General features: G+C 38.9%; 1 protein-coding gene across 2 annotated transcripts in view; it reads left to right on the top strand.

The window, feature by feature from the left end:
• The first annotated feature begins 10,909 nt into the window (after positions 1-10,909).
• Positions 10,910-18,431, top strand: part of SLC24A2 (solute carrier family 24 member 2) — a 104,919-nt gene continuing 97,397 nt past the window's right edge. For both annotated transcript variants that reach the window (XM_066180791.1, XM_066180792.1), the window contains exons 1-2: positions 10,910-10,982; positions 12,744-13,818. In XM_066180791.1, coding sequence (XP_066036888.1) covers positions 12,886-13,818 — 933 coding nt within the window. In that variant the 5' untranslated portion in view covers positions 10,910-10,982; positions 12,744-12,885. The remainder of the gene's footprint in view (positions 10,983-12,743; positions 13,819-18,431) is intronic.

Consider the following 18,431-nt stretch of genomic DNA (forward strand, 5'->3'; position numbering starts at 1 on the left):
TGCCATGCAGATGACGTTGCACAATTACAACTAAAGTGAAAGGTCTCATTCATAACTCTGTTTTCAATAAAAAAGTTAAAATTCTTCCTGTGGATAAGGCAGCTCATCTGCCAACGGATCCTCAGGACTGCCCCGGAAGCAATGTCTGACAGGACCCTACCAATACCAGTGTGCAGCACCGCTTGGCAGCTCAGGCTAATTTTCTATTGGACATTTCCTCCTTACATCTCTGTTTCATTCTTCATACATAGAAGAATACATATATTCATATGCACTTTCATAGAGCACGTGGTACTGCATGACAGCAGAAGCACTCCAGTCATCACCTCTCTCCCTGCAGTCCCTTTCTCACATTTGTGTCTTTTAGTTCCCTCTGAAACTCATGGCACAAGTGCTCCGCTTATTTGTGAGAAATCTAAGTTTTCTGAAGAGCAGATAGATACTGTTTGGCTCTCAAGCATGTTGATTTACTAAGAGAAACCATTAATGCCTGTTCCAAGTAAAGTTTCAGCAAATTAACTCTATAGAATCTGAATTTAGTGTGCCAACATAAGAAAAGTGTACCATGTCTGCATATTTCATTTTGGTTTTTGAAATGTATTAGTCACCAGTCCAACAAAATTACAGACAGAATGTGACTGACAAGAAAGCAAATCCAGTAAACAATTACACTTCCAGTCTCTGTTGCCAGCAAAGTCCTTTGTTTCGAAGCAGCCAGATTTTTCTCTGTCACTCCCCTCAAATAAAACATCAAGCTGGGATAAAACTGAGTACCAACTAGATTGGCAGGAGTTAAGCACCACACAAACCCCTGGCAATACAGCTAAATCCCACAATTGATTCATCCATTTTGAAATCTTTGACTAGTTAGGCCATAGAGCCCTGGGCCCTTTTGAAGGGACAGAAATTACTCACAGATGGAACAATTTTGCAGAAATGGATTTGGCTCTTACGGTGTGCAGGGAGTCCCGCACAAGCCACAGAATGGAGCTAGTTCCATTCTAAAGGCACCTTAACCACAAAAACATTTACTTACTACATAAACTCCTACACTGACCCAAGTGACTTTCAACCCTACATGTGTCCATTTCAAGCTTACTTCCCACATCTAGCATTGCACCCCAAAATGTCCCTCCAGCAAGATGCAGCCTCTGCCAGCCTACGTGTTTTGCCTGTCCCAAACCTTTTTGCATGGGCACATCTGTACTTCAGTACAATAAAGCAAACAGTCTGCCTGCAAAGGGTAAGATTTGAAAGGGTAAATTTCAAAGGAAAACACGAAGCATCAATGCTTATGCTAGCAAAGGCCACACAGATCTCTGATATACATGCAGGGCATCTACGACTAATGAGAGACCTAGCCCTTTCTGCCTGAGCGCCACTGTTGGTTCTGCTTGACCCTACAAGTTCTTGTGGCATTTGAGGAATGAGAATGCCCCCTTAAAAGCCAAAAAAAAAAAAAAAAAAAAAAAGCCAAAAAAAAAAAAAATTAGTCCCAAAAGAACGGATTAGCAATTTGGCCTTCTTTTGCCAGGAGGAATTTCTAGTCTTTCACTTGAGCTTAAGCACACAAAATCTCAGCACAGCCACCCTTTTCCTCAAATCATGCAAAATTGCTGATAACATGGTATTCTGTCCATTTGCTGTTTTTCCAAGAAGCTCTGACAATAAACTTATTGCTGGGAAAAAAAACAACCCCATACTGTCATAGGCTGGCCTGCTGTGTTCCGTAAATGCATGGAAATCAGCCACACTGTTCTGAAATAGCTGTGTATCACCACACTGATTTCCAGGGCCTATTCCTTCTAAAGAAATGACAGAAGTGTGCATTACAAAGGGTGAGAAAACTTCAAGAAAGAGCTACAGCTTTCATCTCAAGACATCCTGCAGTAGATCTGAACATGTTCTTCCAGGTTTTAGGTTGTTCTTCTCTTGCTCTATGCCAGCAAGATGACTCAAAAAATCATTAGTTCAGCAAGAGTTGCCAATCATTTGCTCTACATGTTAAGGGAGAGAGGACAAGTTTAACGGACTTTCATTACCTGGGCTTTGCTGGAGCAGTTCCGAGGTGCATGCAGAGAACCACAAGGCACCACTTCCCTTTCTTGCCTCCCTGTTGCCCTACAGCACAGTATGCAGGAGTAGACTTCTTTCTCCTTTTATGAGCAAAGAAAATGCCTTTAGCAGTAAGCATTTTTGTCTCAAACACTCTACACAGCCCATACTAAGTAAAGCTGCTGCTTCAAACCCTAAGCCAGAGCCTAAAAGTGTTCAAAAAGCTGTGAGCTGGTTTTGTGACTAGTATCATGTTTCTCTTACTTTGTTGAAAAGCTTGCCCTTGTAGCATCAGCTGTAACATCATCACTGACAAAAAGTCTGTAAAGCCACTCTCCTTTATCCCACTTGGGAGTAATCAACCTCAGTTCAGCAACAGCAGTGGTTAGACCCACTTTCATTTTCTCAGAACACTTAAAAGTTTAGCTAAACTGATGGATCTAATGTTGTTAACATCAAATGTCAAGTATAAAACTGTACATTTACCAGTCCAAACATTGCACAGTCAATGGCATACCTGTTTCTTACAGGTATGGCCTTTCACTTGCAGAAATGATCATGGATGTATGTGACAAAGACTTCATAAACCACATGAATATTTTTAGGTTACCTTCTCTAGCTAGAGCTGAGAAATACAAATCTGGAGTACCAAGATTAAAAGAGAATCAACATGCATTTTATATTACACTTATAATGTTTGGTTTAATTTTAACAGTATGTGTAAATGTTAAGTCTCTTTTGACCTGGGGAACGGTATATACCATTTATTATTAAATGACAAGAGATCCTAAAAAGGCTACTCTTTCCCAATGATTACAGAAATCAGTAAAGAGGTTTACTTACTCTTGGTGTTAAAATGGAGCTAAATTGAATATATTTTTCACTTATATGTAAATTTCATGTGTTTAAACACAGCTAAGGAGATAAACCAAGATGCCACACACCAGTGAATGTCAATGAGACAGTCCAAAACTGCACGAAAGCAGTAGTAAAACAAGTTTGGACAGTACCTCTCAGATTTTTTGGCAAAAACTACTTATCACTGGAGACTGCATTCAAGGTAGCACTGGCCATTCGGTATTTGGAGGGAGATTTTAGGTTCTGCAGAACTGATGCTGGTGGTCCAGCTGCAGAGAGTTGCAAAAGTCAACATCTCTTAGACGTGATGTAGAACAGAAGTTCTTAGCACTAAAGATCACATATCAGGGAAAAAAAATCCCAACAAACCCAGATCAAGTAATTGCATCTGTCTTCTTAAATTGTTCTTAATATAATGAACATATTAGAATGTCTAATGGGTGATACATTTAAACTTTTTGAATATTTAGGCCACCTTCAAATTATGTTTCACTTGTTTATTTCTGCCTTAGTCTGTGCACTAAACTGCATCATAGTTAAGATGGATTTAAAAAATAACACAACCACTACATACAGATAGTTCCAGATCTCATTTTTTGTACTTTTTCTTAAATCTCAACTATAGAAATAATTCTCTGCTGTTTCTCCTGAGCAACGACGTTGGTCTGGTGTGTTCTTCTAATTCTTAAAAAAGCTACTACAGTACATAAAAAAGATCACTGCTCTTCATTTCTGATCAGAATCATTCTACACAATACAGGTTTGTAAGCTTCAGAAACGTGAATAGATTTTGGGATATATTTCTATAAAAAGCCCTTAATGAATGCAGGAAGATTACACACACTTGAATTATTAAACTCATGACAAAGAGTCTTCTATTAAAAAAAAAAAAAGGGTCTTGTCTTCTGAAAACTTCTTAAATCATCCATTTATTTTGGTTCCAATTTCTATTTTATATTCTGGTTCCAGATCACATTGTTAGTTTGACAGGTCTGGTTTTTTCTTTTCATGGGACTAATTCTTTAGTGCTGCTTTAGATCATTCTTTCATCTTACTTTAAAATTCAATATAGCACAACTCACTGCTTTGACCACTACCAAATACAAAGCCCCACTATGTCAGCCGTTCTTGGAAAGACTTTTGTTCCTTTTGCAACCACTGTGAATTTTGAATTTCTGCTGATAGATGTGGTCTCTTGTCTACTGACCTGAGCATGCTTTAGTCCATGATATAAGCACCTTCAGTGCACGTGTGCAGGACTGCTTAACTGAGCAATACTAATTGGTACTATGCATTCAAGAACATAGCAATGTAAGAGGGAAATGACTCATGAATTTCCTTTCTTTTCATTGGCAATGTCAAGGGGTTAGCATTGACTTCAGTCATAAAAAGATTTTCTTACCTCTTTCATTTTGCTCCCTCTGTACTCCAACTCTGTGCATAGTTAAGCACAGCTCATAAATTCTCACCATTTCAACCCTCATTATTTGAGGACAATTTTTACTTCATGTTTATTTCCCTGAAATAAATCCAAAGAAGTGTAAGAATTTACCGGAAAACTAGATTACTGCAGAGATGAAGACAACTTGTAATTATGAGAATATAAGGACAGAGAAATGGTAGAAAAAGGGAATTGCTGTGTGATGGTATAGCAACAAAGACAATTTAGTTTGTGAGAGGAGTATGGTCAGTGGGAGAGATTCCCTTCCAGCTCTTTCTGGACAATGGCCTAGTCACAAATAAATTGTGTGAAAAACCAGGAGTTGTAGCTAGTATCAAGTTTGACCTCTGCCCCTGAGGCACTCCTCAGTATTAGAAGTCACTGGGAGCAGAGGGTTTCAAGCCGAGGCTTTAAGCAATGTGACATGTGGAACTGCTGGGCAATTGGCAAGGATGTTGGAGTTCATCCACCAAAACAACCGTTCCTAATTCTGCTGACTTGCCACCTTGCAGGTGTTCTTATAAATGGGGTTGGTAGACCACAGATAATAGTGAAATAAACAGTCTTGTTGATTTCAGGGCAGATCACTGGGGTTACAATAGATACAAGGAGCTTCAGAGGAGTAACTTATCCCATCCGAAAGAGAATGGTTGTGTGAAAGCTAAAGACATGTTGCTCCATACTGCTGGGTTTTTTTGGAATTACCCTGTAAGTAAAAATAAACATCTGTGTATAATATACCCAGATTTTTAAAGTGGAATTCAGTAACGATATCCCACAGATTATTTTCTTCTGTCATAGCACTAGATGTTAGGCTGTTGTGGCTCTGCTCTGAGATGGTCCTCTCAAGCCTAGATAAAGAGAAGGAAGATTTATATATTCATTTAGACTGTCCTTTAAGGAGACCGGCAGGTTATAATGACAACCTTTACAATTGTCTTATGTCTAAATAGGATTTTAAACATTATATTAAAAAACATGTTTTTTAGTGTTCTGGAAACATGGGCAAAAAAAGCTTTTGTGTTTAAAGTTATACTCAGTTTATGTTTTCCTATTACTTTATTCACTAGCAGAAACTGTAATTTAAAAAAAAAACCAGTTAGTTTTAGCCTCCTTAATAAAGTTGTTCATGGTGCTCATTGTAACTATGGAGTACACAGGTATAGTCCCCAGATTTCTCATTTTATTTATTTCTAAAAACAAACAAATAAAATAAACCAAAAAAGAACCCAACCAAAAAACAAAACACCCCAAACAAAAAAAACAACCAGACAAAAAAGCCCCCTCAAAAACTCTCTAAGTCTTTAAAATTAATTTTTATTATGAAATGTATGTTTTCATTACAACTGATCATGACATACACCAAGTACCAAGGCTGCAACAAAAGGCATGTGGTAGGAAGTAATATTTAACCCACTGCAAGTTAAACAGAAATGTCAGATGATCTTTGAGGCTGAATAGTAAGAAAATACTAACAGTTGAAGGTAAAGCACATATTTTGCATCTTTTACAGCTAAATCCCAAAGCCAGGCTAGCTGACGGTATGACAGCAAACTACAACAGTTACACAACAATACTGGTCTACGTGTCATTTTACCCTGTGGTTTTGACTCAAGTGAAGAATGTGTACCATTGTGTATATGCTCATATTTTGTTTCCCAATAAGTAACATTCCTAACTTAAGCACTTGCAGAATTTACTCATCACTAAGAATTTTAGTTTCTGAATATTAAGTTTAGATGTCCTCTTTAATACTGGCTACAGGAAACTTGTTACTGGAGTTAATTTAAAGAAGATGGATTAATTTTGCTCAATATATTCCTCAAGAATGTATTAGGTAATAACAACAGTTTCTCCTCCTTAAACACTATGGTTTATATGGAATATGCTTGCTTATTATTACTAACAACTAAGTTATTCAACATACTTTAATTATAAAGACTACATTCATGCCATTCCAGTTTTATCTGGGATAGAGTTATCTAAAAGGGCTAAGGGCTATCTGTCAAATTTGTGTTGGAAATAGTGTTGATGACACAGGGAAGCTTCATTACTGATGAGCAGGGTTTAAGCAGTGGCAGGCCTTTTCTGCTCCTCCCAGTACCACGCCAGTGAGTGGGCTGGGGATGCACAAGGAGCTGGGAGAGGATATAGCTGGGACAGCTAATCCCAACTGACCAAAAGGATATTTCAGACCATATGGCATCATGCTCAGCATACAGAGCTGGGGGAAGGAGAAGGACAGGTTCCTCACCCACAGCTACCATCCTTTCAGGAGCAAACCTGCTCCAACATAGCCTTACCCATGGCTGGGTAAGGTACACCCTCATGGAGCATACCTGCTCTGTCTTGGGCTTCTCTCTGCCCACACACTTTGAGGTGCTCCAACATGACCTCATGCTCATTTCAAGGTGTTCTTGCTGCAGCATGGATTAATCCCTAGGTCATAGTTCTCTCAGAGGTGTACCTGCAGTGGTGTAGGCATAACCATAGCCACAAATACTTCAAGATGTACATACTGTGCCACAGGCATATCCATGGCCACAGACACTTTGAGGTGCCCTGCTCCTTCCTGTGTGTACTTATTCACAGGTCACAGTGCCTTTAGTTGATTTCACAGTGGAGCTCCAGCCTGCCCAGTACAGTAGCACAGAATGAGCAGTGATGCCCTGGCCATCTGCCAGCCCACGCACATCACCACAGCTGTTATCAGAATATTTCCAGACCCAGCAGAATAACATGATCAGCAGTACACCCTGATGGCAAGCAGCGAAAGCAAAAAACAGCCACTAACAAGCACTAGACTCTAATATACAGCCAAGCAAGTGGGCCCCATGGCAAGCATAGGAGCCTGTTGATTAATAGCTAAGCAGCATAACTGTTATAAATTCAATCTAGCACATTGCAATCAAACATTATCTTGCACCCCTTAATACTCATGCTGGGTGACAAAAAGGACTGTTGTGGTTTAACCCCAGCCATCAACTAGGCCCCACACAGCTATTGGCTCACTACCCCACACCAGGAGAGGGGGCAGAATCAGAATGATAAAAGTGAGAAAACTCATGGGTTTGCAATAATGATGATTTTAAAAAATAAAGCAGAAGCTGCATATGCAAGCAAAGCAAAACAAGGAATTCAATCGCCCCCTCCTATAGGAAGAAAAGAGCTCATCCATCCCTATGAAAGCAGGCCTCCATCATTTGTAATGGTGACTTCGGAAAACAAAGACAATCACTAAGAGCATTTCTTGTTCCTTCTCCCCAGCTCTGTATGCTAAGCATGACACCATATGATCTGGGATATGATTGGGTCAATTAGGTTCACCTGTCTGGCTGTTTTCCCTTCCAGCTCCTTTGCACCCCCAGCCTTCTTGCAGGCGGGGTGAGGAACAGTAAAGGCCTTGACACTGTAATAATACCAGTAATAAAGCATCCTTGACTTATCAACACTGTTTCCACCACAAATCTAAAATATAACCCCATAGTGGCTGTTAAAAAGAAAATTAACTCTCTCTCAACTGAAACCAGAGCCAGTGGTTTAATTTAACTCAATGTTGTAATCTTTTCCAACCTGTTTCACTTGTTACAAATGGCAAAGTGTGAAATAATTTTAATATCTCAAATGTCACCTGTTCCCAACTGTGATTAGCATTTAAAAGCTTAACATCCATTTTCATTCAAATATACCGCCTCTGTAGTCATGGTAACCTCCTCATCAGCTTTATCTTCCAGCTTTAGAAGGTACTGCTGGGGTACTTAGTGATGTTGCTATTTAGGATTTTTCATTTGACTCCCTCCTCCTCCTCCCCTCTCCAGCACAAAAAACACCTCTGTGCTTGCTTTTACCAAGTTGAAGTTTTACCACAGCACGAAAATAGACAGAAAGAAAATACTCTTCCATAGATAAAGAAAAAGTAGGTTTTACTTCCTGGAGCTTCCTGGAAATAGGAACTGGTGAAGAAGGATGGCTTAAGAACTCAGATGACTCCTCACACATGATGCAATAAACTATAGATAAGGTATTAAAAACTATATATTCAGCATAAATATAAATAACTATAAATAAAAATGAAAACCTAGTCACGTTTACCAATGTGTAGGAGTAGAACCCAAATACCTGGCAAAGGTGCCTTCTCTCTTTAAAGGAGAAATATTGAACCTGCTTTGAGGCAAATATTGTTTCATTCAAATAACTTTGTTATTCTCTGTTTAACCAGGATACACTCTGGCATTTAATTTTGTGAGGAAAAAAAAATGGGATTCCATTTATTGTTATTATCCTTCTTATACTAATGTAACTGTTTATTTATTTCTCTCCTGATTATAAGGCATTATTTATATAAGAATGGGTCAGCTGATTCAAAATGCTTAAGTCATTGGTAGAGATACCCATCTATGAGCCACATAATTTTTGTTGCAAATATTATGGTCCCTGGCTTGCAACACATTTTTATTGTTGGGAGAAAAAAATCATTGTAAGTACAGAGAAACAGATAGATATTAAAATTTAGATATATGGACTTTCGGATAGTAGATAATATCATTATAGAGAATATAATAGCACAATTACAGGGGATTTTCTACATATTATCCCTGTGGTTATTTGTAAAGTCACCTACCTCCAATTTTTAATTCAGAAATTGATAAAATTGGGGGACTACACACATATCTCAGCCTGCCTCTGGGCCATCTGTTAAGCTGTAGAACTGTTTTTGGTATTTTTTCAAGTAGACTGCAAGCCAACAACCCAGCAGCCACAAGAAATTTTATAAGCATACCTGCCCTTAATCCTTGTCTCGCCACATAGCAGGCACAGGTTGAATGTTTGAGATGCAGCTATTTCATTTAGGTCTTGTGTATATGGATACAAAAGTAAATCCGCATTTTAACTAATTCTTATCTATGTGGGGTCTCTAGAAGCACAGGTAAAAGCAGTCTCCACATGTGTCCTTTCATCATCCTGAGACTGGACAAAGGCAAGCTGTGATAGTCAACAGGCCCCCTCCATCACCCATCAGCCACTAATGACCACCTCCCAACACTTAACATAAAATAAATACACACTGCACGAACAGCCTCTGGCCTTGAAGGGCATTTTGTGTGTGTGACTCAGCTATGACTCTCACTAGAAACCATTGAAATTTTGGAAATATCTTTGTAACTTTTTACATCTCTTTCATGGCCACATAGTTTCTAAGACGCTTGCTGTACTTTGGTGTCTCTGGTTTTGATATCTCCTAAGTCTTTAGAACTTATGGATTTCCCATTAATGCCGAGGGCAAACCAAATAGCCCAGGTCCTACAAAATGCCTGTGTGGAAAAATAAACAGACTGTGCACACCAGGCTTACCCCAACAGTTCTTATTTTTCACGTGATGTCCTAATAATTAATACTTATAATATCCATGTATTATCACTTAACAAAAATTCTTACATTTTTGTACTCTTTGTGAAGCACCAATTAACAGTTATTTTCTGTTTGCCAAGGGATGAAATCAGAATCCAAAATGAAGAAGGTAGAAATTGTAAAAGGTTATTATTTACCCCAATGAGACAGAGTTCACCTCTTACAGTAGGGCTTTTGAGAATGTGCAAAGGATGTCACTGAAAGCAGGGAAGTGTTAGTGAGCTGTTAACGAAAGTCTTACCAGATCTCAACAGCTGTCCTACCCAACCCATCTGAACATCCTTGCTCTTGTCCGGGCTCTACATCTTTCAAGGACTTCCACATGAAGTTCTTCTTCTTTAACTGCCCTGAACCAACCAGGGCCGTCCTGGGGTGTTGCACCGCCTACACTGGATTACTTTGGTTTCTGCATGGATTACCACGTAGGTTTTTTTAACAATGGCGTAGAGTAGGAGTGCAACTGGTATTTCAAAAGAGCACCACCCGTGTTCTCTAATAGATCTCCAGCAGGAAATTAGGTATGGCAGAGCTGCATTGTAACTGTTTCAATGTTTGTGAATTTTGAAGCAATTACTTAATGAAGCACAGTTTATTGGGGAAATACTAATGTTGAAAGCAGAAGATCAAAGTAGAAGGGGACAGCCGTGGCTAAGATATTCTTCTGCTTTCTCGTGTGTTCAGTGCATCTTTATTGTTCTTTTTAGCAACTTTGAAATGCAGTTTGAAGAAATTTCAGTTTAGCAGTAATTAATCATGACGAATAATTTAATCGTGGATATGCCATCTTCGTTAAATCAAAACCAAAAAGAAACGTCCTTTTCTTTCATTTCCTGATTTCCCTTCATTAGGCATAAAAGGATATTTTGATCAGAAGGCCTCACCTCTTTAAAGTAATCCCGCTCTTCGGTACTTATCACCTTTGCTAGAAGCGCTGATTTTTACGTCTCTTAAACCGCCCCAGCTAACCCAGGATGAAGGGGGAAAATGAAAAAAACAAATTTCTCACCCCCCTTTCTCGGCCAGGGTGACCCAAGTCCCGTGGGGGAGCGGCGGGCGGGGGCGGGGCGCCGCTTGCACCGCCTGCGCGGGGCGGATCCCGCTGCCACCGCCCGCCGCAGTCGGTGCTGTGGCGGGGCAGCCCGTCCCTGTTCCCATCCCGCCGGTTCCCGTGCCCCTGCCGAGCGCCCGCGGGTCGGCGCGCAGCGCAACGCAGCTCCGGGTGAGCGCCGGGGGAGTGCGCGGGCGGGGGTTGGGTTGCGTCGGTGCGGGGACTACAATCCGCAAATTCCCGCCTCCGTGGGCGGTACCGGCTGCCGAGGGGGGACCGGTGCCCCGAGCTCCCGGCCGGTTCCTCCGCGGCTCTCCGCGCTTGGGGCTGGACCCGCTCCCCTTTCGGAGGCGGAAGAAGTTTGTGCGGAGCGGAGCGCGGCGGAGCGGTGCGAACTTGGGCTGAGTTAGGCGAGGCTCTGCGGCATCTCCGCGGGAGGACGGGGCGGAGAGCGGGGCGGCGGGAGGCTGCGCTGCTCTCCCGCAGGGTCTGGGGTCCGCCGTGTCGGGGGCGGTCTGGCTGAGCTCTACCATGCGAGAGTCGGGGCAGGGGACAGCAGGAGCGCTTCTCCTGTATCCCGTTCGCGTAATGGTCAAGGGAGCGCGAACACCGGCCCGTCGCCGCCGGCTCTGCACGGCGGCGGTGGTGGTGCCGTTCCGGTATCTTTTCTGCTAAATGTTATTGTGGCAGTCGGTCGAGTGTTAACTCTGAGGTGGAAAATAAGTATCTGTGCTGTGCTACTGCATCTTGCGGATGAAGCATGTCTCTGTGACATCTTAGTGTGGAAACTGTTGGAAAAAATCAGGAGAAACTGCGAATGCCTTAATAACTTATAGGGAAATAACTGCACGTAATAGCTGTAATGCTGAATTTAAGAATACAAAATCAGTTATTTTGCTGATTGACAGAATGTTCAGAATTCCACTACTGCTACTAATGACTTCAGTAAGAGATGTAACAAGATATATTGGACGGTAGTTTTAAATACTAACATTCAGTTTTACAGAGAAAATGTATTTTGTTTCCTATAAAATGCAGCTTACTGTGAAAGACGTATATGTAACTAACTTCTACTTTACAAATATTGTTCAAATTCCTTCACCAAAACACCTGTTATTATCTAGAGATTTTTTTTCCCTGTGTTAGAAGTGCATTTAGTCAAGAATGCATATCTCGAACATATGTGAATAGTCATTCTTGCATAATTCCTTACCATTTCATTTGTTTCAGGAGCAACTCTTGTGTAAATTTAAACTATTTTCTTAAGTATTGGTAAGAAGAGCACTTTTAAAAGGTACCGCATAGGTATTCTAGTAACATCCTAAATTTGCTGCTGAATGCATGACATGAATCAAAACAAAATGAGGCGTGACTGAAAATTTTGTCTTGACTCATCCAAGATCTTGTCCTAGGTCTGATCAGAAGTGAGCCAAGTTCTCTCCGTAAACTGGAGTCAATTTTACAGAGGAGCTAGAGAAGCTCCTATTTCAATACCATTCCGGCATCAGAGTGTTCTACTTACACATCAGTGACTGTTGCTCTGTGCACACATAACATTTCAATTAATGCTGCCTCAGCTGATGAGATGCTTGTTAGCACTTCGATTGCTTCTGACACTGTTGCCCCTGCATTTGGTGTTTGGATGTTACATGTTCATAATGGAAAGTAATTACAGCAGGTAATAATCTTTGGTGTTATCCACTAAAAGAATAGTTTCATTTTTGTACAACATCTGAGGACAGTTTTTACCTTCCACTAGGTTTTTTTTTCTTTTTTTTTACATATAATTTCTGTATCTGGTGGAATGTGACAGAACTTTATGTTACATATTCTGCTTCAAATTTTAAATGTAACCCAGTCTGTAAAATGCTTTCATGAGTATCTAATAACTTCCTGTTTCACTAATATCAGTAATATGTTTGTCCTTTTAAGGTGAATGAAGAAAATACATCCTGTGAAGAGTAAAAGTACTTGATTCTGGGAAGACTCTTGCGGCACTTCTAACTTCAAAGCTGGAGAGAAGTATGAAGGAACAGTCCGTCTGACTCTCACAGCATCTCTGACAGAACACAAAATGGCTCTTCAGAAAAAAACTGTTATTGGTGTCCTGGAGGAATGGTGTTTGGTGGAACCATTGTTTGATTGCAGGTGGCACCAGAATGTTAGGAAAAAACTGAGACTGATACGGATTGTAGGGCTCCTTGTCAGTGTAGTGGCCATTAGTACTTTCTCGCTTTCAATGAGTGCCTTTTTCAAGATGGAACCACATAGCATGGCACTGGTCAGCAGCCTAGATAGCCAAAAGCCAGTGCATGGGCACCAAAGAACTCTCTTGGATTTCACAGAACAGAATGAAAATGGCACTCCAGATCCACATGCTTCTATGAAATATGAAGCTGAGCATGACAATGAAACACATGAACATGCAAAAGGAGAGTACCCCGAGGACCTTTTCTCTCTTGAGGAGAGAAGACGGGGAGCAGTGATCCTCCATATAATTGGAATGATTTACATGTTTATAGCCTTAGCCATAGTCTGCGATGAGTTCTTTGTTCCTTCTTTGACTGTCATCACTGAAAAACTGGCCATTTCTGATGATGTGGCAGGGGCAACCTTCATGGCTGCTGGTGGGTCAGCCCCAGAACTCTTCACTTCTTTGATAGGAGTGTTTATATCCCACAGCAATGTTGGCATTGGTACAATAGTGGGATCTGCAGTGTTCAATATCCTATTTGTTATTGGAATGTGTGCTTTATTTTCTAGAGAGATCTTGAACCTTACTTGGTGGCCACTCTTTCGAGATATGTCCTTTTACATCATTGACTTGATCTTGCTAATTATCTTTTTTCTGGATAACTTCATAATGTGGTGGGAAAGCGTAACACTCCTGACAGCATATTTTTTCTACGTGACATTTATGAAGTTCAATGTCCAAGTGGAAGAATTGGTGAAGAAATTTTTAAACAGGAACAAGGTTGAGAAGGTAACAACAGATGCTGAAGGAAAGGTTGGTCAATTTTTAGTTGAATTATATGTAATAATGTCCTTCTAAGTGCTGAGTCCTTCTATAGCGTAAGGGTTCTAATATAGTACAATAACCAATATAGAAAAGTTCCATGTTTTGCTCGAATGTTTTTTTGTTTATTCAAACTGATATTATTGAAAATAAAAGAACAAATAGCCTTCTAGTAAATCAATAGCTTTTAACTCCAGAATGATCCTGATCACACAGAAAGCAAGAAAGAAAATGCCAGCAAAAAGACATAAACCTTTACTCAGCATTTTGGCACATTGATGCACTCTGAGCTATTTTTTCCCTAAGCTTTGGATTAAGCAGTGACAATATCTGGGGAGGATCTTGTGACAAAATCTGACTTTCTAAAGACTTTTAATGCACTTTCTTCTTCAGAGAAACCACAAATAATTCAGAACAGTATAAAGAGTTATTTTATACATGTTTTTCTTCTACTGATGCTGATAATTCAGCATTAAGTTCCTGTTGTAATTAGTGGCAGTTACATGAAAAAAGCTCTTGAAAAGAGTGACCACAATGGCAAAAGTTATAGGTTCTCTGTTTAAGGAGGATGGTTTCCCATATGTTATTTGCAACTATGCAAACTAATTTTTGTCCACAAGTAGGTAATGAAATTTATCCACAGAGGGCTTGCTGGGTCTTCAGCAATTATAGTAGTCTTTGAAACATCTTTCTTCTTAAAGCAAGCAATATTTAAGGGACCTGTGAAGCTCAGCTGGTTAATACTTACGCATGTAGCAATATGTTGGTTGGAATGTTTGGTTTTATGTAACTTTGGGTATGTTCATCAGAAAAGGCTTTATTATGCAGTGATTATTCAAATTATCAGGGACTTAGCTGCTCACTGTTCCATTTCTTTTGTTTAGCAGTCCTAAATGAAATGGTTCCGAAGAGACACAATCCACCAATATAAGTACACAGGCAGATAAACTGGAGAGAGACACACCAGAGCTTGATATTTTAGAAGTTGTGACCGACACATTCAGTTTTAGGGCCAGCCACAAACCACCAAAATTAAAACCCAAAAAAGTATCTTTTTTTTTTCTTCTTTTATTCTCTAACTAGGTTTAACATCTGTACACTTACTTGTAACTTTATGATTTCCTTTCCTTTTTTTTCTTTTTCCCAAAATCAGCATGCTCATCTTTGTCTTTCTCAAAATGCATAATTGTGATTTTATAAGTAAATGAAAAGAAAGGTCAACACCAACAAAATACCTGCCCTAATTAGCAAATGGCTTCTTTAACTACATTAGTTGGTTTCTAAATAATCTAAGAGCTCATAGTGCACTGTAAGTCCTTTGACAGTTAGTGATAAAAACATGTGATGATAGAAAGACTATGGTATATGATGCAAACTTCATCTGTCCAAAACTGGACAGAAAATATAAATCTATAACTGGTCTGAAGCAATTATCAATATGAAAAGCAAATATGTTGTCTTGGCTACAAAGTAAGGGAGAGTAGCTGTATATCAAAGTGTTTAATTATTTTTGGCTGAACAGAAGAATAAATCATTTGTAAGCCATATTGAACATTATTTATATTTGAAGTACTCTAGATGGACTTGATTTTAAAAGGATACCTTTAGAACCACTCATTTGTTGTTTACATTTTAATTACTTAGAGTTTGTTTATAATACAGCTACACAAATTCTAGATAGGAGTGAAAAAAACCAAGAATTGGTTACTTTTCCTAAAACTACAGGCTTTGCATCATATGTTTCATGAAAATATTTTTCCTGAATTACCTTGAATTTAATTAAAATGGCAAAATAATGTATTCATAAATCATTGAGCAGTGAAGAAAGATGAAAGATACTCTCTCTAATTTTGTTGCAATTTAGCTAATACATATTTTCTGCTTCCTGAGGAAAATAGCTTTTCAAGGTGTCAGACCATGTTTTTCCTCTGTGAGCCATGCTGTAAAGACATATTTTTGACTATTCCTCTGACACTTTGAAATTATAAGTCATTATGAATTATTTTATTCTTCAGTTGAACAGCATTAAGCAGGATGAATGAAATTATTTTCTTATAGCAAGGATGTCAGAGATTATGTTTGTTGGATAAAATCTCAGTGAAGTTCTCTCTTAATTTATTTGCTACTATTAAATAATTGATTGTCTTACTTTTTAAATGAAAAAAAAAAGTGAAAAGAAAAATTTTTACATGTAATCCCAAGCCTGATAGAGATGCCTAGGACTTTCAGCTTGAAGTTATTGTCTAAAGCAAAGGATTAAATGCTTTTATAGTCTGAGGTCTGGTGCCTTGTAGTGAATGCAATGCACATGGATATTTATTTCCTAAACACTAAAGGTTATAAGTATCAAAGAAATGATAGTCTTGGCTTTTGGTGAAAAAAAATATTTAATTTCTATAGTATTAGCTGTTAGCCTAGATTGCTTCCACTCATCAAAAGTGTGTATGTACAATTGTAGGTATCAAATTAGTATGCTGAACACAGAATTTGCAATCTCAGTTGTTTCTGATGGAAACTTTTTCACTCTCTTTTCCCCCATTGAGACAGAGATTTGCTAGACAGCTATCTGGAACTGAGTGTGTTAAAGTTTCTTGGAATATTATAATTTCAGGAGCGTAGAGAAAATTCTATTTCCTCTAACCAAAACTCTCTCTGCCTATCTGTTGATTCTGCTGCTGCCAACTGGCAAGTATTCTGCTAAAAAAACCCATGTGTGTCGTATTTATCTTTAAGACTGTTGTAATCTGAAAGCAGCTCAACAAATTTGAGAAGTCTAAATTAGGCATCATAAAGCTGGATAATGAAGGGTTAGGTGGCTTATTAGCAAACAAGTACCAAAGAGTAAAAAACTGAGCAGATGAGAAACCTCTTGAGATACTAAAATGTGTTCTAATGTTAATTTTGGTGTATTTTATTCTCATCTGTCTTGAAATGTTGAAGAAAGTTTTATGTTTTCAAGGACAGTGTTTCCCATGAAGAAAAGCTTTAGATATGAACTGATTTTTTTTTGTTTAGCTTTTATTTTCTCTAGGTGTATTCATCAGGTTGCTGAAATCCATGCGTATCTCTGTAGATGCCTTTTAGATTCCTATCCCCATTCTTAAAAATTGAAGCGCATTTTTTTGTACTAGAAAACTGTGACTGAACTTCTGATGTAGATGCAGACAGAGTACTCTATATGAATTTCATTGCGCTCACTGTTTTCCTTCACATGCTTTCAAACGTATACAGTCTGGATTATTAAAGAGTCCAGGTTGAGAAAATCCGGTAACTTTAATTTTCAGAACAATTTTGTGGCACTGGTGAGAACAGACTCCACACTTTTTGCATTTAGAGTTCATAGGGTTCATTGGCAGGGTTCTGTTTGAAGTGTGAATAGTTTTGTGCCTCATGCCACCCCCTAGGAAGCCTGATGGCAGTCTGATACTGATGAACTCCAGAGATCACTGTGAAAAAGATGAAAAAAAGGAGGATAGATGAAAAAGGAAGGCAGCATGAAAAGACAAGATAAAAACCAGATGGCTGAGTTCTACAGTGTAGGTTGGCGTATGATGTATATGGATCCAGATGGGTCCCTAACAAGTCGCACTGAATGGGCCCTACAGTAGTAAGTGCCATCCCACCAGTGGATATCACCAAAAGTCGATTCCAGCCTACCTTATTCTGTGGCATGATTTTTAGGTTTTATGTAGCTATCCTGCAAAGAGAAAGGACTTAGGTGGAGACTTTGGTATTAATTCGGTATCTTCCTCAGCTGAATGAAGACATTTAAAAACATAAGCCTGAAATTGATTATAATGGAAAGGAAGAGGAAAACAGAAAAAGCTGATGAACAACTTTTTTAAACTTTCTGCTAAGATTTTGGTCTATTCTTCATTGTCCGTGTTGATGAAGATATGTTGAATGTATTAAGTGATGTTAAAATATCATGTGGAACTACATTTCAGTTTTAAGTATTTTTTTTCCTTTAATGTAGCGTGGAGATCATTGCAGAAATTTACTGAATCTCATTGTTCAGTAAATAATTCAGAACTGTTCTGTTTGGCAGCTAGGAGAACAGAATGTGGGTAGTGCAGGGATATTGTGCAACAACATCTGTTTTACTGACAGTTCCATTTAGATAAATAACATGGTATATACAAGACAGTTGCAGTTTTTCTACATTTACAGAGAACTGTGTTTGGAAAATGAGCTATTTTTACCAACATGGCATAGCTATTATTTTATTGCCAATTTTGTTGTCTTAAGAAACTTGAATAACTTGTGTGTGATATTTTAAGATCCACATTGATCTCAAGTGTTGCCACCGTGTACTTAATAGCAGTATTTGCATTCTAAAGGAAAGTAACAGTGTTTTAGGTACTTCTCTGTTTGGTGGTTGTATTAGCACTGCACATGCACATTCAGTGTTCTAATATCAGATCTAATAGGTGTTCAAGGTAAAATACAAATTATTGCATGCATATGGGAAAAACTGAAACTTCCCCTAACAGGGCTTCTAAATTTTAAATCCACAGACCCAGTAACTGTAACTCAATCTACAGAGTAACCTTCCTTTTCTTGTTACCAAGAAAAGATTTTTTTTGTAGTTTTCATAGTTCATA

The sequence above is a fragment of the Chamaea fasciata genome, unplaced genomic scaffold (genome assembly GCF_029207755.1).
Source record: "Chamaea fasciata isolate MVZ Bird 193981 ecotype frontalis unplaced genomic scaffold, bChaFas1.0.hap1 SCAF_4, whole genome shotgun sequence".
NCBI classification, from domain to species: domain Eukaryota; kingdom Metazoa; phylum Chordata; class Aves; order Passeriformes; family Sylviidae; genus Chamaea; species Chamaea fasciata.